Source organism: Myxocyprinus asiaticus, chromosome 17, assembly GCF_019703515.2.
Source record: "Myxocyprinus asiaticus isolate MX2 ecotype Aquarium Trade chromosome 17, UBuf_Myxa_2, whole genome shotgun sequence".
NCBI lineage: Eukaryota > Metazoa > Chordata > Actinopteri > Cypriniformes > Catostomidae > Myxocyprinus > Myxocyprinus asiaticus.
Genome location: NC_059360.1, coordinates 47,987,833 through 48,015,360, shown reverse-complemented (window position 1 = coordinate 48,015,360; position 27,528 = coordinate 47,987,833). Strand labels below are relative to the sequence as shown.

The window sequence follows — 27,528 nt, the reverse complement described above, 5'->3', positions numbered from 1 at the left end:
GAGAAGACACAGAATAAGCATTTTTCTACTAGTAATTTATTTCAAACTTAAAAATGTAATAACTCAAATTAAATGCATAATAATGTCAAGAACTTTAACATCAAGAAACAGAAATGAAATGCAATATTCAATTAGAGCATAAAACAGAACAGAGTAAAAATTTTGCAATTTCAAACTTTCTATAGTAATATTTTTTTTTTTATTTTTGCAAACGTGTGTGTGTGTGAATGTGTGTGTGTATGTATGTGTGTAAGTGTGTGTATATTTTGCACTGAGGATGCATTTTTTTCTGCATTGTGAGTGATTTATTGATTGTATTTGACAGATTTAAAAAAAACTACTGTTTTTTTTGTTCTTTACCATTTTCATTGGTCAGTTTTGACCGTGAATACCAAAGGTTCACGCACCGTCAGGTGGCGCAGGAAATACACGATCAGTAGGGGGCAGTTCTGTCTCATTCTATGAACAAACTATGATTTCTAATGGTTTTGTCAACCTGATAATGCGAACTAGAGGTCTGCGCCCATCGGTCTTTCATGTATGATATAGGGTTTGGGTTTGTAATGAATGAAAACGTACATTTTAGGGCTGGCAAAATTGATGCGTTAATGGAAGTGAAATTATTTAAATCGCCGTTTACTTTGCATTACCCTTGATTTCTAAGAACTGGGCGGAACCTTCATAAGAACATCAGTACTCACACGCAACAGTCAGACATTATTGTACTTTACGTTTGTGCGAAATACAATTATAAAGAAAAGTCTATCAAGTCAATCCACTGGCGGCCATCTTTGAAACGGACACAATCATGATGGTGGAGCTCCTATCACCTTGAATGGGGAAAAACCGAAATCTCCAAAACGGCTGTTCAATATTACAAGCAAAGAACCTTTTTAAAATCATCAGTAAAATCTGACAACACTGGTATCATAAATTGTGCCTCTTTACCATAGATTACGTTAAAAAACGCTATTTTCCCGACTTGTATAGCTAATGCGCATGCGCTGATTTGAATTGATTGACAGGCGACGTCTGAATCTAAAAGGTGATTGGCTCTTTTACTTGTAAGGCGGGACTTCCTTTATACATCATTGACCGTTCCATCTCAGCACAATAGACAGCAATGGCAAAACATCGATTGCATACACTATACAGTATGTAAGAAAAGCCTGTGAACCCAAGTGCAAATTGTTACATTATTCAGAGCAGATTTGCATTTCTGTGCGTTGCTGTATAAGCTGACGAAAAGGTTTTGCTGGAAAAATCTGAGGTGCTGTTTAGTGACGGCGCCGCTAGAGGGCTGCAGTGACGTCATGTGACGCAGCAGCATTTGAGGGGCGGAGCTTCACTGCAGCTGAGCGCAACGTGTTCTTATAATCACACACTGTTAGCAGCTCATTCATCAATAAAGACATGGTGTTGTTAGAGAACGACGCGGTAAGAACACTTTATATCACATATTCTGTGCTTATCCGTTATACAAGTATATAAACTGTCCAAGAGATTCACGATTTGAGTGAATGATCGGGCGGCGTGGAGTTAAAACATGCTAACAAGCTAAAGCTCACAAACGTTTCACGCTCATTTCTGCTCTTTTTAGTGACAACAACTCATTAATTTATTTGTAAGTAATGTAGACGCATACATTTTATTAATGCTCAAAGTAGTCATTTAAAACTTTACAAACCTTGACAAACTGACAATCACTAAAATGGCCAAAAAAAATAATAATAAAAAAAATAAATAAATCTGTTTTTCATTCATTTGTGTATTATATTGAAGTATGAATGTTATTAACCCCTGTGTATTAATTTGAAAGTTACTCAGAGGTCCTTAGAGGACAAAAAATGTCTGCGTCGAAAAACTGCCATAAAAATATTATATAATATTTTCCACTTTCAGTGAGTTAATTATTTTAACCAACATCAGTCCTGATCATAACAATTCTAACAAAATAACAGTCCTGACAAATATTCATTTTCAGGATTTTAACCCTTTAAATGCTTTTTTTTTTTTTTTTAATATAATGCCACTGTTGTTTTTTATGAAAAAAAAAAAAAAAGAATTCTTTTCCATATACGAAACGCTAAGGGGATTTTTATTTTTATTTTATTTTTTTGGAATGTCACAGTCTGGGATATGTCAATGATTAGCAAGAACATTGATTTTGATGCATTATTTTTTGTTCAGTGTCAGATTAAAAAAAAGAAAAGAAAAAAAAACACTCAGGACCTTAGAGGACAAAAATGTCTGAAAAATGTTTAAATCTGCCATAAAAATTATTTTCCACTTTCAATGAGTTAATTGTTTTAACCAACATCAGTCCTCATTATAAATACCAAATATTCATTCATTTAGGATTTTAACCCTTTAAATGCCAGTTGTTTACGAAATGCCACTGTTGTTTTTTTAACACGCACACATTTCTCAATACACGCATACAAAACACACTCTGACATCCATACCAACACACACACACAATTTTATCTGCATCATTTATTCAGTTGTCCTGCAGTGCTCTATAATACAGCAAACAGAAAATAGGGAAAAAGCATGTATTTGCTCCATAGGCTAAACATGAGAAAAATGGTGCCATCTGGTGGAAAATATTAAAATGTACATTTTGAAGCCAGGGCTCCGGAATGAAAGCATAATATCATAGGTTAATGATTTTATGTTTTAATGGCACTGGGATCAAATATTGCAGTTTTAATGTGTTTCAATGGGGACATTTTTGTCCTGAAGGTCCGGAGTGTAACTATTTTGTGTACACAGTGTATTATATATGTATTATAGGAACTGAGGTTGAAATGTCAAAATTACCTCAAAAACACACACATTTGGCAAAATTTTTGCCGTTGGCATTAACACAGCCAAAATGATCGAAAAAACAAAAATGTCCCGAAGGTCACACAAGGGTTAATAACGTCTTAAGACGTGTTAGTGAGATTAATCCGATTCTAGCGGTTTATTAGCAGCTAAGAAACGTCATAGAAATGAACTACAGCTGTGATAAAGCGTATTCACATAAATAATAGTATTGATAATAATGTATAAATAACAACTATACATAGTGTGTATTTTGTTTTTTTGTTGAGCTGCTTGTAATTACACAATGTTGTTGATAATGTAGTAATTAATCATTGTAAAATATGACATGGACCATGTGAAATAAAATGCACATTAGGGCTGTCACAATTATGAAATTTGGCTGATGATTAATTGTTAAATAATTGCGATTATGACGATTAATTGTCTGTGGTAGGGCTTTCACGATTAATTGTCATAGAAATTGCCATATTTCTTAAGGTGTATGTGTGCTTTATACACCTTAAGTAGTAATTTACATATTTAAAGGAATATTCCAAGTTGAGCTCAATCAACGGCATTTGTTTTTGCATTATATTTTCACGGGAGTTTGACAGCGAATGCATTGGAGTGCTTGAAGCGTTTCACGTGCTCTTCCGAACAGAAGCTGCTCCAGTTGACGTCTGCGGTGTGACTCGTGGACGCTCCGAGTTCAACTGAATGACACAATCAAATCAAATAACTACAGAACTATATTAGATAAGACGGTTATTTAATAATTGTGACAGGCCTAATGCACATTTGTCTATTTTGAAAATGTCGTTTAATAATTTAACTGTGTCTCTGCAGTTTCTCACAGAACTCACCCGACTGTTCCAGAAATGCAGGACCAGTGGCAGTGTGGTCATCACTTTAAAGAAATGTATGTTCATCTCCGTTATTACCAGGTTGGACTACACTTGTGCAGTTGGAGTTTGTTGAAATGTTATTTATGTGCAGATGATGGCAGAACAAAGCCGGTCCCCAGGAAAGGGCATCCAGGGACATTTGAACCAGCTGATAATAAATGTCTGATCAGAGCTTCAGACGGCAAGAAGAAAGTCAGCACGGTGGTGAGAATATTTGGTGTAATTAATTGTAAATGATTATGTTTTGCTTTCTAAAGTGATATTCTGAAATTCACGTCTAATTAAACCTGATGTAATGTCCTCTTTCAGGTCAGCACCAAAGAAGTAATAAAATTTCAAATGGTAAGTCGCATTATTTGCTGTTTGTTTTTGAATTTTCACTTGGGAAAATTAACATTTGATACACAGTATCGACTCTATATACACCATGTTACACAAAGCTTTAAGGATGTGACATTTTCAGGGTTCCCACGGGTCTTTAAATTCTGTTTTCTAAATATGTACGGTCATAAAAAGTCTTTAATATCTTAAAGTCGGCATAAAATGGAAGTTGCGACCGACTTCTGTATTGTGATGTATTTCCGAGCGAAGCGGCTTATCGAACAAGGAAAAAAAACGTAGGGCGGGGATTTGAGTTTATCCATTGGTTGTTGATTGGATTGTGAAAATATGGGCGTTGCGTAACGGGATTGATGCAGATCTGAATTTTCTCCCAATTTGGAATGCCCAATTCCCACTACTTAGCAGGTCCTCGTGGTGGCGTGGTTACTCACCTCAATCCGGGTGGTGGAGGACAAGTCTCAGTTGCCTCCACGTCTGAGACCGTCAATCCGCGCATCTTATCACGTGACTCGTTGTGCATGACACCGTGGAGACTCGCAGCATGTGGAGGCTCATGCTACTCTCCACGATCCACGCACAACTTACCACACGCCCCATTGAGAGCGAGAACCCCTAATCATGACCATGAGGAGGTTACCCCATGCGACTCTACCCTCCCTAGCAACCGGGCCAATTTGGTTGCTTAGGACTCCAGGGGTGGTAGTCTCTGTCAATACTCACTGAGCTACCCAGGCCCCCCCTCAACACATTTATGGTCAAACTGACAACATAAACGCACATCGCAGTCTTTGAATAAGAAGAATTGTTCGGGATGCAAAGAAAAACCCACAGGTAACCTCAGGAGAAATACAGGCTGCTCTGGAAAAAGACGGTGTGGTTGTTTCAAGGAGGTTTTTCTTTGTATCCTGAACAATTCTTCTGGCAGTTGTGGCTGAAATCTTTCTTGGTCTACCTGACCTTGGCTTGGTATCAAGAGATCCCTGAATTTTCCACTTCTTAATAAGTGATTGAACAGTACTGACTGGCATTTTCAAGGCTTTGGATATCTTTTTATATCCTTTTCCATCTTTATAAAGTTCCTTTACCTTGTCACGCAGGTCTTTTGACAGTTCTTTTCTGCTCCCCATGGCTCAGTATCTAGCCTGCTCAGTGCATCCACGTGAGAGCTAACAAACTCATTGACTATTTATACACAGACACTAATTGCAATTTAAAAAGCCACAGGTGTGGGAAATTAACCTTTAATTGCCATTTAAACCTGTGTGTGTCACCTTGTGTGTCTGTAACAAGGCCAAACATTCAAGGGTGTGTAAACTTTTGATCAGGACCATTTGGGTGATTTCTGTTATTATTATGATTTAAAAAGGAGCCAAACAACTATGTGATAATAAATGGCTTCATATGATCACTATCCTTATATAAAAGACAGTGTTTTTGCATGATCAGTCATATTTTCAAAATCAATGCCAAAATTTCACAATTTCTGCCAGGGTATGCAAACTTTTGAGCACAACTGTATGTGTGTATATGTGTGTCTGTATACACATACATACATACACACACACACACATATATATATATATATATACATATATATATATATACACACACACACACACATATATATGGGTAAAATGTCTTGTGTTTTATACTTGTAGATACCCTGTTTTGCTGATAAGCAGTGTTAAGGCCTTATTGAATGTGTGCCCCAGCCTGTTAAAGTAAAATAATCTGTGATGCATGATTTATTTTGAGATTATGTCTATACCACAACAAACCCACATGCATTTTATTTTTTCAGGTCTGAACAAAAGTCTTAAATTTGACTAAAAACTGTGCAGCAAACCCTGTTATAAATAAAGTGTTAATGCATGTACTTATGTTAACAACCAGAACCTCACTGTAGTGTAACCAAAGGTTTAAATCGGTGTACTACACGTGTCCGTAACGGTAATCAGAATGATTTTTATCTTTCATTTGCAGGCATATTCTAATTTGTTGCGAGCGCACATGGACGGATTGAAAAAGAAAGACAAAAAGAGTAAAAGCAAGAAAAGTAAAGCCACACAGTGATGGACAGAGAAAAAGAAAGACGTGCGTTTTAATCAGACCTCTCAATGACGTCGAACACTCACCTGTGCCACTCCACCATCCCATCAGTCTGTTGGCATCAAACATCCGCTCTCGCTGCACTTCTGATGGGGAACCTGATATACATCGTGTGTGTGTGTCTGGAGAGATCCATCAGGAATCGCATGAAAACATGCCAACGTTTGACTTCTGCTTTACCAAACCAAGAAAACTAGATTTGATCGGGATGATGTAAAGTTCTTGTTTACTACAAAATACTAGATTTAATACATCTTACAGAATGATTCCAGTTCTTTAATTAGGTTTAGTACAGTGGAGGCTTAAGGAAATTTGTTTTGTTTTTTGATAGTTGTGCCTTTCGAAGGGACACCTTTTCATTTTTGACATCTCTAATCATAATGAGAATCCCAAACGTTGATATTTTTGGACCACAGAATTAAATGAGGTCCAATCAAGCTGAAGGACTTGTTTTTTTCTGTTGGTTGGTTTTGTGATGGACACCCTTTAGCACAATCTTGTACATAAACCTTCCAGTGACTTTTAGGAAATGAAATGAATAGACTTAACATGTTTAAATTCATTTTATACATACACAAGGTTCATTTGAAGAAATAAATACACTATATACACAGCTAAGCTGAAATGAGTGACATGTCGCTGTGTTATATCGCTGTGTTTCTCTTGTCTGGACGTTCTTTACTGGACGTCAACATTTGGTTGCGTTTGGTCCGCTCTTCTTCAAGATAACCGTCCTTCATAATCTGAGTGACGTACTGGAACAGAGTCTAAATAGAAAATAATTTTAATTAAAGTCTAGAATTACAGCCCTTTACATATTACCACTGTGAACACTAAACACAGTGCCATGAATAGTATTCACACCCTCATTATTGTTTATATTTCAGTTGCGAAAACTGTAAATGGGATTCTTTAATTTCAGAAAAATGTCTTTGAAAATGACTTTAACCTGGAATATTCCTCTGTAGTCATGAAATAACACAATTTAAATGCATTTGTGTCATGCTGTTGATTACCACAGGACATTACTTTGACTACTTAAAAACAAAACATGGTTGCTTTCAATTAAAAGAGCGACGAGTAAATTATTTGTATGGAATAACCAAGCATAGGCCATCCTACCAAAAGGACGAGCAGTTTTCAGATATTAGTAAGAATGTTTAACCCTTTAAGCTCTGAAAGTGTTTTTAAAGATTTCCTGTTTCAGTGGCATACCCAAAATTAAAGGATTAAAACTTGACAAAAACAAAACAAAGAGAGGGTCAAGTGTTTGGTATCATTGTAAAGAAAACTTTTCAGATTTTTTTAATGATATCGATTATGATACATTGAGACTATCAGCCTAAAAAACTGCTGAAAAATCACAAAAAAAAATTGACCCAAAAATGTATTCTTTTTCTGATTTGACATTATATACAGTGCATTCAGAAAGTATTTAGACCCCTTCATCATATTGTTATGTCTGTCATTATGGGGTATGGAGTGTAGAGTGATGTGATTTATTTTAAGGGGTCTGAAGACTTTTTGAATGCACTATTGCTGGGATTAAATAAGGTGACTTTGAAAAACTGCTTTTGTTTTGCTCCCACTCAAATTAAAGCATTACAACAATAATTTATCATAGTGTCCAAAAGCCTCTCCAAACAAATAAAACATAATACTTGTACATAAGAACTAATTACACATGCAAACACAACAATGACTAAAGGTTTGCATAGCATGCACACATGATTTTAGTAATGAGATTTCACAGAATGAGTTTCATTCTGTGCCATTTGAGTTATCATTGAGTCTGTGTCATGTATTTGGCGCCATCTCCTGGTGGCCATATGTAACATTGTGCTTCATGTGGATTATCTAATGATCTATACATCTGATTACCTTGTGTGTGGACTCGTTTGAAAGATAATCACCTCTTCTAAATAATGATATGTGATATTTTATGTTCCGTTTACGAAAATGCAGCATACAAGCAACATCAAAATAATTGTCAAAGACATATACTTAGCTATTACTCGCTATATTTTTGTCTGTGAGTAAAACAAATAGGCTGGTTGTATTCTACTCTTTGAGAGCTTTCTAACAACATATGACACATGACTATTTGATCAGTTTGATGTTTTTACTGATTGCAATAATATGCACAGTATCATTTGTTTTTTATAAATGATCAAAACAGACCACTTATCTGCAAATTTCAAAGCACTTGTTCAGTTTTGGTCATAATGCATACATGCATGAGAAAGTAGAGCTTCTAAGCTTTCAAACGATACCTATTTTGTGTTGGTCAACATTGTAGTTATTTTTATTTATTTTTCTTGCGGGCCCATCCGAGCTTAAAGGGTCCTCAGAAACTCTTCACAAGAGAAGCCAACTATAACACTGAGGGTATCAGTGCTTTATTTTTCAAATGTGAAAAACTAGAAACAATGCCAGCTAAAAGGCTGCTAGAACTTCTGAGAAACACCAGTTATATCACACCTGGAGTTTGACAGAAGCACAAAACCTCAAACCTTTGGAAGAAATGTTACATTTGTGAATACTTTCAATAAAAGCACTGTTATCTGCTCATGCAGAAGCTTTCACACTTCTGAAATAAACCATTTCTTAAGCTACCTTCCATGCTTGTTCCAGTTCAGGTGTCCATTTGTCCTTCAAAATCGGCTGCACGGCACAAATGAACTCTGCTCCGACATACTGAAAGAAAACAACAATATTCTGGGTTTAAACCAAATTGAGCTCAATCGACTAACACCTGTCTCCTGTATGCAACTCCTCTGTCTCTATGTTCTCTCCTCTGACTGACACTGAGGTCTCTAAACTCCTCCTCTCCAACCACCCCACCACCTGTTCCCTTGACCCCAATTCCTTCTCACCTTCTCCAGGCCATCTCTCCGTCCATCCTATCTCATAATTTTGATTTACCAAAGCACAATTTTTTTTTCTATGTGGCGGAAACGGGCTTCCATAGACTTCCATACCTTACGGCTATAAAATAATACATTGACACAAAGTTAATGGTTCTTCTTACCCCATAATACTTTGGTGGTGCATTGTAGCGGTAATGGCTTTTGCCCAGTTCCAGTGCCAGTGTCTGTAATCGATCTAACTGATCGAGTCTCGCCACACTCTTCTCAATGAACGACATCACCCTGTAAAACACAATCAACACATCATATCACTTCAAAAATACAGTACATGTCTTTACGTCGGATAATTCTGCAATTAATAACGATGAGAAATCGTGTGGCGATTTTACTTATTTATTTATTTAAATAGCGCTGTTTTATCATGCAGTAACACTGACAGGTGATGTATGCAGTGATTAAATTATAAATAGCCGTGCTTCCTGTGTATTCTGACAGCAATCACTACTGAAACATGGAACACATTTGGGTGAGAATGACACTTGACAATCAACCACAGAATCGATGTCCCCTCTGTTCCTCTGCTGCAATCAGGTTGTCTAATTTGGGCGCATGCCAGCGGGCAGGTCAGCACGTTTGTTTGTGCATGCTGTGAAGAGGCGCACGCTGCCCGCAACATCATTACAAACACACACGGTCACATTCCCGTTAAGTCCTGTTGCCCGTGGTCACCGCGCTGCTCAAGAGCCACCTGAACTTTGCACTGATCGAATCCTGCTGTATGGAGATAGAATTGTTGCATATTAACATACAAATGGAAAGAGATGTACAATTAGAAAGAGATCGACAAATAAATATGAGTTTCACAAAAATGAAATTAATTCACAAATAAAAAGAATGAGATTTGCAAATAAACAAATTATTTACAAATATATTTTTTAACTCCCAAACGCATTTTGTGAATCGCGTGCATTTATTTGTAGATCGCTTCCTGTGCATTTGCGGATCGCTACACGCATTTGTCAATTTTGAAACAAATCTACAAATAGGTGGACTCCACCCATCGTCTACTTAAGCCAATCAGATAACGGCCATGTTACTCTGACCAATCGTATTGAGGGGTCGCTGCCGGCCACCGAGAGCCGGAGGAACCGAGAGCCGGAGGAACCTTGGCCGTCTGCCGAGAAGGGGAGGAGTGGTTCCGTCCGCCAGGGGCCGGAGGACTCGCTGCCATCCGCTGGGGGAGGAGCGAGCTGGCGTCCGCCAGAGGGCGGAGGAGTGGTTGAGGACCGGGGCGACAGCGTGTCCGGGAGCCGGCGAGCAAGTTCTTCTCTCTCTCTCTGTGTGTCTCCACTCGCCCTTTCCCCACGCCTATCCTCGTCTCTCCCCCAGGTTCACAGGAGGCGGGGTAGACAGAACGGCCGGAAGGGCAGCTTCTCCCCTCCAGAGATGGGGGGGGAGTTAGTCAGACCGGTGGCACCCCGGCCTGAATCGGGCGGGGGAGGAGTGTGATGAGGAGGGGGGCGTGACCGGGCCATGATGGAGGACGGCCGGCGCTGAATCAGCTGATCAGCGGGAGAGCGAGAAAAAGGGCAGCCAGAGACGCCGGTTCAGGAGAGAGAGAGATGCATGCGGCCGTGTTGCATATGTGTCTGTGTTTGTTTATGTTTGTTTTAAGTTGAGTTTTGCATTAAAACTTAATGTTGATTGTTCAGCTGGTTCCCGCCTCCTCCTTGCCCATCCTTTGAACTGTTACAACCTACTATTCAAATATGTGTTTTTCCTCAGACACTTGAGTAAACGCACACCTTTAATTTAGTGGTGCAAGTTATGGCATAAATATATACAGTATATAAAAAGTAAAAATATAACTGCACAACTCTTATTTATTGAATATAAAGATAAGCTGGCATTTTACACTGACATTTATTCATTTAGCAGATGATTTTATCCAAAACGAATTACAAATGAGAAATACGATAGAAGTGATTAATTTTGAGTTGTGCAGTTATATATTTTTTTCCTTTCCTTGCATTATGTCACCAATTATTTCAGAAAACTGCTTTATAAAGACAGGCACTGTAATATAGTAAGGCAAAGAAATAATAAAATATAAATGTGTGCAACATTCAGCTGTTGCAGTGTTTCTCTTGATTTAATAGCTGCAATCAATTAATCAATTAATGTCTTTACTAAAGAGTTGAATCAAATCAACTTACTCAGAGATTAATAATAATACACCAACTAAGCTCTTAAAAGAGGTAGTCCTTGTAATCTCAGAACCACTTCTTAATATTATTAACTCACACTGTTCGAGATGCAGACACACTCACTCACTCAGTTTAAGTCTAGACTAAAGACTCATCTGTTTAGCCAGACATACACCTAATTTATCCATCAACTCACAATTAGTCTGCTTTAGTTAGGTCTGCCAGAACCAGAAACCAGAAACATTTCTCATAATCTATAACTCTGCATAAAATTGAATGACATCTACGCTAATATTATTCTATTTGTTTCCATGTCTCAACCTCCTGATTCATATCCAACCATTACTCAACAATCCACACATCTTATCACATGGCTTGTTGAGCACGTTACCATGGAGACGTAGTGCGTGTGGAGGCTTCACACTATTCTCCGCGGCATCCACGCACAACTCACCAAGCGCCCCACCGAGAGCGAGAACCACATTATAGCGACCACGAGGAGGTTACCCCATGTGACTCTACCCTCCCTAGCAACCGGGTCAATTTGGTTGCTTAGGAGACCTGGCTGGAGTCACTCAGCACACCCTGGATTCGAACTCAGGACTCCAGGTGTGATAGTCAGCGTCTTTACTTGCTGAGCTACCCAGGACCCCTGTTAAACCTTTTCTTAATCAAAATGTTTTCAAACACATTTTACATTTTTTCAAAGAAAATGACAAATTATAAAATTATGTACAAGAAATAATAATAAAAGATTAAGCAAACTACTTCTTTCTCAGAAGGGTTGCACCAATTATAGACATTTTTACTTTATGGCCCACAAAAAAAATATGAATTTGAATTCAGAAATTGAATTCAGTTGAATTCAATCTATTCAAGTCACTGTCAGTACGAATTGAATTTTTTAATTAATAGAGGTGGACCAAAAATAAATAAATAAATTATGAGCTGAGCATGCTACACAACTTCTTGTCCAAGCTCTTGTCATATCTAGACTGGACTACTGCAGTGATCTTCTGGCAGGACTGCACGTACAGTCAGGCCCGGTTCCAGATAAAAATCACTGAGGGTGGGGGCCTGGGTAGCTCAGTGGTAAAATACGCTGGCTACCACCCCTGGAGTTGGCTAGTTCAAATCCAGAGCGTGCTGAGTGACTCCAGCCAGGTCTCCTAAGCAACCAAATTGGCCTGGTTGCTAGGGAGGGTAGAGTCACATGGGGTAACCTCCTCGTGGTTGCTATAATGTGGTTCATTCTTGGTGGGGCGCGTGATGAGTTGAGCGTGGTTGCCGTGGATGGCGTGAAGCCTCCACGCATGCTTGGTCTCCACGGCAACATGCTCAACAAGATAAGATGTGCAGGTCATGATAAGATGTGCAGGTTGACGGTCTCAGACGCAGAGGCACCCGGATTGAGGCGAATCACTACGCCACCACGAGGACTTAGAGCGCATTGGGAATTGGGCATTCAAAATTGAGAGAAAAAAAAAAATAAAAAAAATCACTGAGGGTGCTTCTGAAAATAGTGGGGGTGCTCTGTATAAAGTGGAGATGTATCATAATTACACATTTTTTAATATATTAAATCATGTTTAAATGCTACTAAAACAACGTAAAGAAACTTTTTTATGTACAAAACATTTATTGCTTCGTTTTTTTTTTTTTCAAATGATCTGTCGCAGATTAGGACATACTGATTTGCAAAATCATACATGTTTATAAGTTTTGATGTAGCATTTTGTGTTCACAAAATGCAGGGATTTTTGTGTTTGCTGGGATTCAAGGAAATCTGCTTGCCAGTTTACAGTATGAGTATTACATATTCAATTGAGCAGAGGAGTGTGCAGTTATTTTGGTACAGGGGCCACATCAGCCGTTGAGTAGAACATGAAAGAGAGAAAATAAAAAGTTCTGCATAGTTGTATCATTTAAGCCCAGAAGTAGAAGTGCACGCCTGCACTCGATGAATGATGCACAATTTTCTGATGTGTACACAGAATGATGGGACCATTCTGCGATTGCTTGAAGTTTTTCTGCTACTTTTCTATCATGTGTTAGTAAAACTGAATAAAGGCTGAGTATAATTATTAATTGCTTATTTTACCAAACTTCAATGCAATGGTAATTTAGTATTCAATTTAACACTCTATATCAGGAGTGTGGTTTAATAGTAAAATAAAATATCCTGAAATAATTGCTTCTAAAAGCTTATTTTAAAGTTGGCCGCAAAGTGGACCCGTTTACTTGTTTTATTCTGAAAACATTATCAACCTGTTTACACGCTCATGGGTCATGATGTGGGTCTCGTCAATGGTTTGTTTGGCATCCCATTCAGCACACAACTGAATAAAACAGGCTGCATGGCACTGATAAATGATTACTGCCAGAGTAACATTTGCATACAGGTGTGAGGGACTTCAGCATTTTACAAATAACACAAAGAACAAACACGTTCCTTTCTCGCTTCGTTTTGCTCGTGTGTGCGAATGATGCGAAGATGAATGGACATGGAGTGGCTGCATCACACTTTTCTTTAAGCATAGTATTGCACTATTGGGCGATACGTTTTTTTTTTTCGAAGAGGAGAGAGAGAGCGCACGTACTCGCATGCATAGTTGCCAGATTGCATAAATTAAGTATGACATAAGGCGAAATAATTCCAATTTGTTCAAGTATAAATCTCTGATTGGGGTGTTGCATCTATTATCTGGCAACCCTGAGCATACTAAAAGCTTGTGGATGCACGATAGGTCTCAGAGCCAGATAAATGAAAGATCTAATAAAAAATGTTCATGATAAATTGACTTTGCCCTGGTCTGCAATTGAGGGTGCTCTAAGGTTCGTTTGAGGTTGCTTAGCACCCTCAAGCACCCCCGTAGAACCGGACCTGTGTACAGTCAAACCTCTGCAATTAATCCAGAACGCTACACTATAACTATAAACTGTTTTAGATAAAAGCATCTGCTTAATGAATAAATTGAATGCAAATGTTATTGATACATTCTCATGGTGCTCCAAGGTCTTTCCATGATACATGTCCAACAAACAATGGTAATACCATGGCATTGTTTTGTTAGTAATAGATGTTGTTTTGTTTAACCTAGTAATTTGACCTTCAAGCAGATGTACAGAACAATAGCAAAAATATTGGATTAAAAGCTTTCTGTCATGTCACGTGATGTTGATACCAGCCAAAGTGTCACGTCCCTCACTGAGCGACTAATCGCTGTAAAGATGCACTAATGAGGGCTCTACGATCACTCACGACATGTGCTTTGCTCTTGATGGTGCTGTGATATTCAAACATCCTGGTGTGGAAATGGAAGCAAGAGTTCCTATAAACCATGTGCTGCAATAGTTCATGTTTTAAATTAGCTGCGAGAAATGAATCCCTGCTTTAGAGGAGTACTACTAATGCCTTACTATATTTATAAAAGTTTGAACTGACTTCATGAACTCGATAATGACACCAGAGATAATTAGCAGTGAGAGTATGAGAGATCACATCTGTCAAGCTTTGAAAAGGACAAAAGAGCACCCTAAAATATCAGAAAAGTACATATGACTTGTGCACTATATTCTAACTCTTCTGAAGTCGCACGATAGCTTAGCTTAAGCAGATGCAGTTATTGGTTCAGGTTTAATTCACACGTGGTGTCGTGTTTTTGACCGTAAATGATCCCTTGACCACTGTGAAGTGTGTATAGAGTCTAAATGACATTATGCTGGTCAGGATCAAGCGGAGGTGTTTGTACACTAGAATACTAACCGCAGGCCATGGGCTCGAAGCTCCCTGCTGGTGCGTAACCTCTCCAGATCCTCCACATCCCGAAAGAGGAAGAAGACGTCTTTACACTCCGGATGAGTCTCAAATAACCTGTTTCCAAGATAACAGACATTCAGCAGGTAGAAGATCAATTCAACAATAATGTTTGTATAGACACAAACCCATCTCTTAAACCTCAAACTCATATAATATTTGATGTGTTTTCAGAGTGGAAAGTCTTTAGCTCCATTCCTTTTAGTTTACATCAATAGCATATTATTAGTGTCATCACCTATTGTGTTAGCTATAAACCATTTCAGAGCTGCTACAAATACATTTGCTTTCCTGTCAGACACTTTCTTGCTAAAGAGGGTAACAAGAGTTTCAAGTGTGATTGTGTTGTGAACGATCCTTCAGCAGCTGTAGAGAATATCTATTGAAGTCAAAGACAAAACAAAGAATTGACAACAAGATTATGGAAATAAGGTAGCCAAGGAATAGTGTTAGTTAAGTTTTAAGTAAGATATGTTAGTTTTAGAGTTAGGCCAGTTTTGCTAAATTTAGGAAAGATATGAAAGCCAGATTTCGTCTTGGAATAAACAAATAAAACATTTAGTTCTGACATTTTATCTAAAAATTGTGTATTTCTCGTAATTGTGAGTTTATATCTTGCAATTGCGAGACATAAAGTCACAATTGAAATATGTAAAGTCGTAATTGGAAGATATAAAGTAGAAATTAATGATATAAAGTCATAATATTGAGATATTAAGTCACAATATAAGTCACAAGATATAAAGTTGCAACTGCGCTATATAATATCGTAATAACAATACATAATTTTGACTTAATATCTCACAGTTGCGACTTTATATAATAATTTCGACTTTATACCTCAAAATTGTGACTTATCACAATTGCGACTGTGCGATATAATGTCAAAATTGTGAGATGTAAAGTTGCTATTACGAGATATATTCACAGTTGCGAGATATAGCGTAAACTTACAATTATAAAAAAATAAAGTTGCAGAAAAGTCACAATTGTGAGATATAAAGTCATAATATCAAGATATTAAGTCACAATATAAGTCACGAGATATAAAATCAAAGTTGCGAGATATAAAGTTGCAACTGTGCAATATAATGTCAAAATTGTGAGGTGTAAAGTTGGAATTACGAGATATATTCACAATTGTGAGATATAGCGTAAACTTGCAATTATAAAAAAATTAAGTTGCAGAAAAGTCACAATTGTGAGATATAAAATCACAACTGAAAAGTGTAGTCGAAATTGAGAGATATAAATTCGTAATAACAATACATAATTTACTTTATATCTCACAATTGCGACTGTGCGATATAATGTCAAAATTGTGAGATGTAAAGTTGCTATTACGAAATATATTCACAATTGTGAGATATAGCGTAAACTTGCTATTATAAAAAAATTAAGTTGCAGAAAGTCACAATTGTGAAATAAAAAGTTGGAACTGGAAGATATAGTTGAAAATGAGAGATATAAAGTCGTAATAACAATACAGAATTTTGACTTTATACCTCAAAATTGCGACTTATCACAATTGCGACTGTGCGATATAATGTCAAAATTGTGAGGTGTAAAGTTGCTATTATAAAATATATTCACAATTGTGAGATATAGCGTAAACTTGCAATTATAAAAAAAAAGTCACAATTGTGAGATATAAAATCACAACTGAAAAGTATAGTCGAAATTGTGAGATATAAAGTCATAATATCAAGATATTAAGTCACAATATAAGTCACGAGATATAAAATCAAAGTTGCGAGATATAAAGTTGCAATTGTGCAATATAATGTCAAAATTGTGAGATGTAAAGCTGGAATTATGAGATATATTCACAATTGCGAGATATACTGTAGCGTAAACTTGCAATTGTAAAAAAATAAATTTGCAGAAAAGTCACAATTGAGAGATATAAAGTCGCAACTGGAAGATATAGTCGAAAATTAGAGATATAAAGTCATAATAACAATACATAATTTACTTTATATCTCACAATTGTGACTTTATATCATAATTTGGACTTTATACCTCACAATTGCGACTTATCACAATATATAGTCGAAAAAGATATAGTTGAAATTGAGAGATATAAAGTCTTAATAACAAGATTTTAATTTCGACTTTGTCTCACAATTTGTCTTTATAATCACGATCAAGTGTGCCTTTATATCTTGTAATTACGACTTCATATCTCTCAATTTCGACCATAATTTGGACTTTATATCTCGCAGTTGCGACTTTATTTCACAAAATTTCAAGTTTATATCACAATTTCAACTTCCTATCTCTCAATCGTGACTTTGGGCTCTATTTTCATCAGTACACAAAGTGCAGCGCTACGTGCTACGACCATTCGCAACATCTTGTCCAATTTTTGTGCCAGCGCAGGTGGGCATGGGTGGGAGTGTTTGCGCTATCTGTGGGTGTATTGTATGGTAATGAAGTTGCGTAAAGTGCAATTTGCTTTTTTCCTGAGAAATAGGTCACTGCACTTAGACGTTTCAATACTACCTCTTATCTCAGCGCAAAGTCTAAACTCCGCTTCTGCATTTGCAGATTGGAGATTTCACCAGCAGGTGGTGTCCAAATTCTGAAAATATAGTGAAACTTCAAATTATGTCCATGACGATTACTGTTGTATCCTTTTATGAAACAAATATTAATGAGATTTGTGTTAAACTATCTTTAGGTCATTGTTTATTTCTCAATTATTATTTTTATTATTATGTTTATATTTACAATTGTAAATTGCCGGTGGAGAGAGTAAAATGTCTGGATTTGGTATGATTTTTGTTGATCACTTTGTTATTTTGATTATATTTTTGTTTCATTTGAAGTGTAATTTGAATTTAAAATTAAAATATATTTTTGGTTTAATTTTCTATTGTTTCAATAAATTAATTTGAAAGGAAATCGACTGGTAGAAGTGAAGTGCGTACCGATACAATCACTGTTAATACTAGCCATGATTTGTGTGTCAGTAGATGAAAATTATTAATAATACTTTTATTCTCTTTAATTGACGGAGCTTAAATTCAAATTCTGACAAGAATCACATTTTCCATGTGTACAAGAGGAGCATGTGTCACTGTCGTAGAAATATGCCTGATATTCAACAAGGACGCAGTTAATGCACAATAGAATGTAAGTCCATATTTCTATTCTTCTGATTTACTGCACACAGTCCATATACACTACCAACTTCTTATTAATGTGCTGTCTTTGTTTATATCGCTGGTGCTTGACAGGGAATGGACTGTCTAATAGGATGCAGACGGTGCCAGAGAAGAACCTCAGAATTCAATTCCACTTGACCCAGCCCATTTGCGCTTTATGCGTGCAATTTTGCATGTTTGCACGAAAATACCAAAACTTCAGTGCCATGCCCACTGACTTTGCGAGTATGACCCTAGCACTCTTTTAATAGGGCCCATAAAGTCAAAACTGTGATATAAACGTTATATCGCAATTTTAACTTTAGATCTCGCAGTTGTGACTTTTTATCAGACAATTTTGACCTTATATCACAATTCCAACTTCATACCTCTCAATTGCGTCTTTATATCTCACAAATTTGACTTCTCACAAATGTGAAAGTCAAAATTATGATATAAATTTGAATTTGTGAGATATAAAGTTGCATTTCCGAGATATATAGTTACAATTGCAAGGGAAAGTCACAATTGTGAGATATAAAGTCCAAATTGTGAGAAGTATAGTTGCAATTCCAAGATATAGTCACAATTCCGAGATATAGTCACAATCCAAGATATAGTCACAATTCCGAGATATAAAGTTACAGTTGCAAGAGAAAGTCACAACTGTGAGATATAAAGTCCAAATTGTGAGAAGTAGAGTCGCAATTCCGAGATATAGTCACAATTCCGAGATATAGTCACAATCCGAGATAGTCACAATTCCGATATATAGTCACAATTCCAAGACAGTCACAATTCTGAGATATAGTCACAATCCGAGATATAGTCACAATTCTGAAATATAGTCACAATCCGAGATATAGTCACAATTCCGAGATATAGTTACAATCTGAGATAGTCACAATTCCGAGATATAATCACAATCCAAGATATAGTCACAATTCTGAGATATAAAGTTACAATTGCAAGAGAAAGTCACAATTGTGAGATATAAAGTCCAAATTGTGAGAGTAGTGTCGCAATTCCAAGATATAGTCACAATTCCGAGATATAATCACAATCCGAGATATAGTCACAATTCCGAGATATAAAGTTACAATTGCAAGAGAAAGTCACAATTGTGAGATATAAAGGCCAAATTGTGAGAAGTAGAGTCACAATTCCGAGATATAGTCACAATTCCGAGATATAGTCACAATCCGAGATATAATCACAATCCGAAATATAGTCACAAATCCGAAATATAGTCACAATCTGAGATATAATCACAGTTCCAAGATATAGTCACAATTCCGAGAAACAGTTACAATCCGAGATATAGTCACAATTCCGAGATATAGTCACAATTCCGAGATATATTCACAATCTGAGATATAGTCACAATTCCGAGATATAGTCACAATCCGAGATATAGTCAGAATTCTGAGATATAGGCTAAACTTGCAGTTATGAAACAAAGTTGCAGTTGCAAGATAAAAAGTCGAAATTGAGAGATATAAAGTTTATTTCAAAATGTTGACATATCTTGTAATTACGACTTCATATCTCTCAGTTGCAACTTTATATCAGAATTCCGACTTTATTTCACAATTTCGACTTCATACATTGCTATTGTGACTTCTCACAACTGCGACTTTGTATCAAACAATTTCGACTTTATACAACAATTTTAACTTCATACCTCACAATTGTGACTTTATATCACAATTTTGAATTTTTATATATGAGGTATAAAGTTGAAATTGTGAGGTACACATACAGGTGCATCTCAATAAATTAGAATGTCGTGGAAAAGTTCATTTATTTCAGTAATTCAACTCAAATTGTGAAACTCGTGTATTAAATAAATTCAATGCACACAGACTGAAGTAGTTTAAGTCTTTGGTTCTTTTAATTGTGATGATTTTGGCTCACATTTAACAAAAACCCACCAATTCACTATCTCAAAAAATTAGAATATGGTGACATGCCAATCAGCTAATCAACTCAAAACACCTGCAAAGGTTTCCTGAGCCTTCAAAATGGTCTCTCAGTTTGGTTCACTAGGCTACACAATCATGGGGAAGACTGCTGATCTGACAGTTGTCCAGAAGACAATCATTGACACCCTTCACAAGGAGGGTAAGCCACAGACATTCATTGCCAAAGAAGCTGGCTGTTCACAGAGTGCTGTATCCAAGCATGTTAACAGAAAGTTGAGTGGAAGGAAAAAGTGCGGAAGAAAAAGATGCACAACCAACCGAGAGAACCACAGCCTTATGATTGTCAAGCAAAATCGATTCAAGAATTTGGGTGAACTTCACAAGGAATGGACTGAGGCTGGGGTCAAGGCATCAAGAGCCACCACACACAGACGTGTCAAGGAATTTGGCTACAGTTGTCGTATTCCTGTTGTTAAGCCACTCCTGAACCACAGACAACGTCAGAGGCGTCTTACCTGGGCTAAGGAGAAGAAGAACTGGACTGTTGCCCAGTGGTCCAAAGTCCTCTTTTCAAATGAGAGCAAGTTTTGTATTTCATTTGGAAACCAAGGTCCTAGAGTCTGGAGGAAGGGTGGAGAAGCTCATAGCCCAAGTTGCTTGAAGTCCAGTGTTAAGTTTCCACAGTCTGTGATGATTTGTGGTGCAATGTCATCTGCTGGTGTTGGTCCATTGTGTTTTTTGAAAACCAAAGTCACTGCACCCGTTTACCGAGAAATTTTGGAGCACTTCATGCTTCCTTCTGCTGACCAGCTTTTTAAAGATGCTGATTTCATTTTCCAGCAGGATTTGGCACCTGCCCACACTGCCAAAAGCACCAAAAGTTGGTTAAATGACCATGGTGTTGGTGTGCTTGACTGGCCAGCAAACTCACCAGACCTGAACCCCATAGAGAATCTATGGGGTATTGTCAAGAGGAAAATGAGAAACAAGAGACCAAAAAATGCAGATGCGCTGAAGGCCACTGTCAAAGAAACCTGGGCTTCCATCCCACCTCAGCAGTGCCACAAACTGATCACCTCCATGCCACGCCGAATTGAGGCAGTAATTAAAGCAAAAGGAGCCCCTACCAAGTATTGAGTACATATACAGTAAATGAACATACTTTCCAGAAGGCCAACAATTCACTAAAAATGTTTTTTTTATTGGTCTTATGATGTATTCTAATTTGTTGAGATAGTGAATTGGTGGGTTTTTGTTAAATGTGAGCCAAAATCATCACAATTAAAAGAACCAAAGACTTAAACTACTTCAGTCTGTGTGCATTGAATTTATTTAATACACGAGTTTCACAGTTTGAGTTGAATTACTGAAATAAATGAACTTTTCCACGACATTCTAATTTATTGAGATGCACCTGTATACAGCAGAAATAGTACTAGGATGGTAGTGCGCTATTTCGAATTTAGCCATAGTCATTAAACATTGTAAAGACCAATTGTAAGTCAGTAAACAAATATTACAAAGATGCCATCATTATTTGTTAGATCTCTCACAGATTAATACAATCTAAGTCAATGAGATTTTATTAAACTTGAATTTTTAATTTCTAAACCAAAAAAAAAAATTTTTTTTTTTTTTTTTTTTTACCAGAAATACACATAAGGCTGAAATTATCAAAATAAAGTTTAAATGGAGTCTTTATAGAATTGTGAGGAAAAATAAAAGAGAATGTTTGACATCGGTATAGTGCTGCCTGTCACGAGCCTGAATGAGTCTGACTAGAACATTGTTGATTATGTTCCTGATTTCCCAGATCACATCTGAGATGTTACAGTGTAATCAGGTTTGTTGTTGTCTAGGAAACCGTCATGCTTTTAACATGCTAGGATGTGTGGTAATGATGGCAGTGTTGTAAAAGACTATGCAATTTGATGAAGCGACTGAGTGATCTGGTGTAGAAAGAGAAAAGTGGCCGGACTTGACAGGACCTGTAATACAACTGTAAAGCCCCGTTCTGCCCATCACTGAGATCAGCAGGCGATTGGTAAAGATCTCCAAAGTGACCAAAACATCAAGGAGAATCAGAACGGAAGAGAAGGAAGATGTTTATCTGGAGGAGAGCGGTTTTATTGAGTGGAGAACTTTACAGCCTGATTGTTGACATTCAGATATTTTTAAGTGTGACTGAATGTGTGAGGAAAAGTGTTTTACTCCTGCCCGCTTATTTAGGTCATTTTTGTGAAATGAACTTTTCCAAAGGTGTTAATGACACTATATGGTTCCTCGTTTTCCATCTTTTATGATGTATATTCATTATGATAATATATGTCTTAAAATGCAGACAGCTGCAGCGCTCTTATACGTTTCATAAACAGCTATTTCACATTTCATTCTGTTCCATTAGCAGCAAATGAATTGTCCTGCTACATTACTGCTTTTGTTTATCCATTAATACTGATAGAGGATGAGAGAGAGAAAATGAAGAGCACAGAATGATGCTTCAGTGTGGAGAACACAAAACATTTAATGCACATTGTGTTTAATGATAAAACAAAGGTGATTTATGTTGTGTGAAAGATATAAAACATAGTATATCAGAGCTGTATTCAAGTCATTGTCTGTGTAAATTAATATTGGACAAAAATATATCTTTCTGTAAAACAGCACAAATATGCATGCCGTTACATAGAAAGTCTATGACTGTGAACAATTTTTAGCAAATTGCACAGAAGAATGTGTCTGACTTTGATGTTAGCATGGATAAAATAGACTATCAGCTCTCTTGAGATGGAGAAAGTTGCCTCACATTTGTTATTTTAACCTGATTCAGTCTAATTCAGCTTTATCGTTTGCACTCTTCACAGTTTTTGGCTTCTGAGTTTTTGATGAGCAGAGATGCATTAAATGTATCCAGGAGGAAAACCTCACAACAAGCCTCTGTAAATAAAATATATGCTGTATAATTTGCCTGATTCACTAATATACATATCTTTAACGAAACCACACTCTTTTCTAAAGCATATGTGGTGATGTATTTGTCCACTGACCATTTGAAACATTAACCGTCACGGTATGACTATTATGCAAAGTCAGTGTGAAAAAATGGCTCTTTGCAATGCATTTTGCATCCTTAAAGGAATAGTTCATCCAAAAATGATAATTCTCTCATCATTTACTCACCATTATGCCATCTAAAACTTGTTTGACTTTCTGTCTCCTGCAGAATACAAATGAAGATTTTTTTAATCAATGTCAAGTCAATGGGGTCCAACATTTTCAAGCACCATGAGAGCATCATAAAGACAATCCATACATCTCGAGTGGTTTAATCCATGTCTTCTGAAGTATGTACAGCGTGAGAAGTATGGACAAAAACACCTCATAACACACAAAGCTTTTTAGAAGAATATCTAAACTCTGTAGGTCCATACAACGCAAGTGAATGGGGACCAACACTTTGAAGCTCCAAAAAGCACATAAATGCAGCATAAAGTAATCAATATGACTCCCGTGGTTTAATCCATGTCTTCTGAAGTGATATGATAGGTGTGGGTGAGAAGCAGATAAATATTTAAGTCCTTTTTTACTATAAATTCTCCTTCCTGCCCAGTAGGTGGAGATATGCACAAAGAATGCAAATTGCCAAAAACAAAAGAATGTGAAGTGAAAGTGAAAGTGGAGATTTATAGTAAAAAAGTACTTATATATTGATCTGTTTCTCATCCACACCTATCATATCGCTTCTGAAGACATGGATTAAACCACTGGAGACGTACTGATTATTTTTATGATGCGTTTATGTGCTTTTGAAGCGTCAAAGTTTTAGTCACCAAACAGTGATGAGAGAATTTTCATTGTGGGGTGAACTATTCCTTTAATGCATTTTTTTAAACTATATTTGGGGCAAATTAAAATAATTCTGTGGTGTTTTATTTCTTTTTTTTTTTCTTGCTGTGATGTTTGTAAAAAGCTGATATTGGGTCAAATGGCAAAATTTGATCATTCCACAAACCACATTATTTGTATTAATAGGAAGAGGTTAATTTCAGTTCAAGTCATCTGAGATTACATAGCGAACTTTAATTATTATTTAGTGACAGCTATAATATCGATGCAAGACACAGATATGACTTATTTAGTACAGATACAGAGTTCTCAATTGTTTTTTAACTTCAGTAAAGAACAGATTTTCTTCTCAGGACCAATTTTTTTTTTTAGGTTCTTTGGAGCCTTGACCAACTGGAGAAATACAGTAAGAATTGTTTTGTCTTTAATAACTGTTATATCAAATTAAATATAGCTGAAAATATCATTTAATAGCCTGTTTTACAATTTTTAAAAAAATGGCTTTTTATGTTAGATAGCATTTCATATTTCAAACAAAACTATTCTTCTCAAATCAGTGTCAATAAACAGCAGGTTTCTATTGTGACGACTTACCCCATATTGTATAGTGTTAAATGGTGAACTTTTCCTGAGCAAAACGGTGGAAATACAGAGTTTTAGTGTATGCAATTAAAAAATACAAATATAATAAACAGGAGTGTCTCTTTATCAAGTTTTTCCTTATTACTTCCTGAAACATACATAAAACACAGACAATGACGTATCGCAACTTTCAGCAGACTATCCTGATTCAAACGAGTCCAAACACAACATAAAATGATGAGTAGATGTTGAAATATTCCTCAAAGAGTGTACATGGAAAGTCAATGCACAAAAGGGTGCTTAACACACATTGAGTGTGTGTGTGTGAGTGTGTGTGTATGTGTGTGTAAATATATGTGTGTGTGTGCAAACACACATCCTCACATGTGCTCCTCTAAAGGATTGTGATGCTCCCAAACACTTAATATATCTGTATTTTGTAGTCTAATCCATTCATTTCCAACGGCCGGTCATTTTTGACCGGGAACACAACAAGTGTAACAAAGTGAAATAAAACCAAAAAAATCAAAAGAAAATGGTCCAAATTTTTTCAGAAACCATATGTGAAACAATGAATTTTATTCTAATTGGATTAAGTAAAAAATAATAATAATAATAATAATAATAAATAATAATAATATTATATCAATTTATATCAATATTGACCTTGTAATATTTGACGTCTATCAAAATGATTTTTTGTTCATGACAATATTTAAGAACTGAAATTTATAAGAGATATGAATGGAGTATTTTCACCTGACAAACATGATGATTCCCACTTTGGCGATGTCCTCCTGGATAACTCTCCACGAGTCTTTGATCATGTGGATCTGATGTTCGCTGAGATGCGCCGGAGCGTCACCTTCATTCTCCGTGTCCCTGTCTCTCTTCTCCGGTGCTCTCGGTGTCAAACCAGACCCTGATATCGCGCAACCCATCCTCACAGGAATAAACGTTCCTCAGTTGTGTTAGTTAACAGTCAGCTGGTGTTGGTTACCCCTGTGTCTCTAGTTGTCTGCTCGCGGATTGTCTCTCTGGTTCTCCATCATCATGACTGTCCAACATCTGAGACTCACAACCTGAAAGACGCTCATCATGAGGGGAGGAGTTCAACATCATCATAATCATCATCAATATCAACATCAATAGACCTACAACACATAAGTGATCCTCCAATACCTAATGCACAAGACACGTCTTACACTACAATAACAACAACTTAGATACTGTCATTTTATTGCCAATTGCTAAATAAAGTCTGTAACACTTTACCTATGCGTTTAATATAAAGGTATTTATATTGACATTGCACATAATAATATATTTCCATATACATGTACAGTAACCACAGTTACAAATTATTACACCAACATTTTCTATGAAGACTGTATATAATTTGTTAAAGTATTATTGGTGCATTGAAATGCATTCATAATGCCTTATAATGCACCTTATAACAAGTTGTATGTTCTCGTAAACACATGTAAACAGTTCAATACATAATAATACTCATGGTTACACCTTTAGGATAATGCAATTTAGCATTGGAGAACAAATGGTATAAAATGGCAAGCTGAGCATGAAGGTGTTTTTAAAGATTTCCTGTTTCAGTGGCATACCCAAAATAAAAAAGAACTCATATCATTGTAAAGAAAACGTTTTTTATTTATTATTATTTTTTAAAAAAAAATATAGATTATGATACAGACTCTCAGCCTAAGAAACTGCTGAAAAATCACAAAACATTCAAAAATGTACTTTTTTTTTCCTTATTTGACATTATTTACCTCTGGGTGTAAATAAGGTGGCTCAAAAAAAAAAAAAAAAAAAAAAAAAATGCTTTTGTTTACTTCCCAATCATGTCGACTGTAACTGATAAAACGTCTCCATGTGTCCAAAATTGTCTCCAAACAAATAAAACATAATTATACATAAGAACTAATTACACATGCAAACACAACAATGACTAAAGGTTTGCATAGCATGCAGACATGATTTTAGTAATGAGATTTCACAGAATGAGTTTCATTCTGTGCCATTTGAGTCATCATTGAGTCTCCTGGCGCCATCTCCTGGTGGCCATATGTAACATTGTGCTTCATGTGAATTATCTAATAATCTATGCATCAGATTACCGTGTGTGTGGGCTCGTATGAAAGATAATCACCTCCTCCAAGTAATGGTATGTGATATTTTAAATAAATAGGCTACTCTTTGAGAGCTTTCCATCGACATATGACACATGGCTATTTGATGAGTTTGACGTTTTTACTAAATGCAATAGTATGTGCAGTGCATTTTTTTAAATAAATTATCAAAACGGAACACTTTTGATTTGTCAGCAAATTTCAAAGCACTTGTTCAGTTTTGGTCATAATCCCTACATGCATTGGAAAGTAGAGCTTCTAAGCTTTCAAATGATACCTATTTTGTGTTGGTCAACACTATAGTTATTAATATTTTGACTCGTGGGCCCATCCAAGCTTAAAGGGTTAAACGCCACTGCAAGTGAATAGGGATGTATGGTAAAGTATTACAAATGTGGTTACACATATTTACAAACAGCAATTATAACTGCTTAATTAAGCAGTCAGTATGTATGAAAAAACCCATTATGCATAATGTTTGATGAGCAGGTTTTCTAGAAAGTGTTACCAAATGTCCATTCTAATTTCCCCATTTAGAATGTAAAACTTAAATCCTCAAAAATGCATATTTTCAGAAAACAACTTTACAGCATTTACTATAAATTACAGTAATCTATTCATATGACTTACCATATACATTCATTTTTACAATGTTTGTGTGATCCTTAATCCAGGATTATGGCTGCTTCGCTGCCCCTTCGATAAAAGTCATTAATCATATCCATGTTCCCAATGAGTGTACTAAGGACTGATTACAAATAGCAGAAACTAATTGAACTGTAATCTGCCCCCCAGTCACGTAGAGTCAGTTGTGT

General features: G+C 36.3%; 2 protein-coding genes across 2 annotated transcripts; one reads left to right on the top strand and one right to left on the bottom strand.

The window, feature by feature from the left end:
- Nucleotides 1–1,319: 1,319 nt before the first annotated feature.
- srp14 (signal recognition particle 14) lies at nucleotides 1,320–6,799 on the top strand. The gene is made up of 5 exons (XM_051722987.1): nucleotides 1,320–1,437; nucleotides 3,658–3,730; nucleotides 3,808–3,920; nucleotides 4,026–4,058; nucleotides 6,042–6,799. Exons 1-5 carry the CDS (start codon nucleotides 1,414–1,416, stop codon nucleotides 6,129–6,131), a joined length of 333 nt encoding a protein of 110 aa, XP_051578947.1. The 5' UTR covers nucleotides 1,320–1,413; the 3' UTR covers nucleotides 6,132–6,799.
- xgb (x globin) lies at nucleotides 6,712–27,521 on the bottom strand. The gene is made up of 6 exons (XM_051722970.1): nucleotides 27,344–27,521; nucleotides 25,323–25,645; nucleotides 15,011–15,118; nucleotides 9,199–9,319; nucleotides 8,784–8,864; nucleotides 6,712–6,934 (listed from the first exon to the last, which is right to left on the bottom strand). The coding sequence occupies exons 2-6, from the start codon at nucleotides 25,502–25,504 to the stop codon at nucleotides 6,812–6,814; spliced, it is 615 nt and encodes a 204-aa protein (XP_051578930.1). The 5' UTR covers nucleotides 25,505–25,645; nucleotides 27,344–27,521; the 3' UTR covers nucleotides 6,712–6,811.
- Nucleotides 27,522–27,528: the final 7 nt, after the last annotated feature.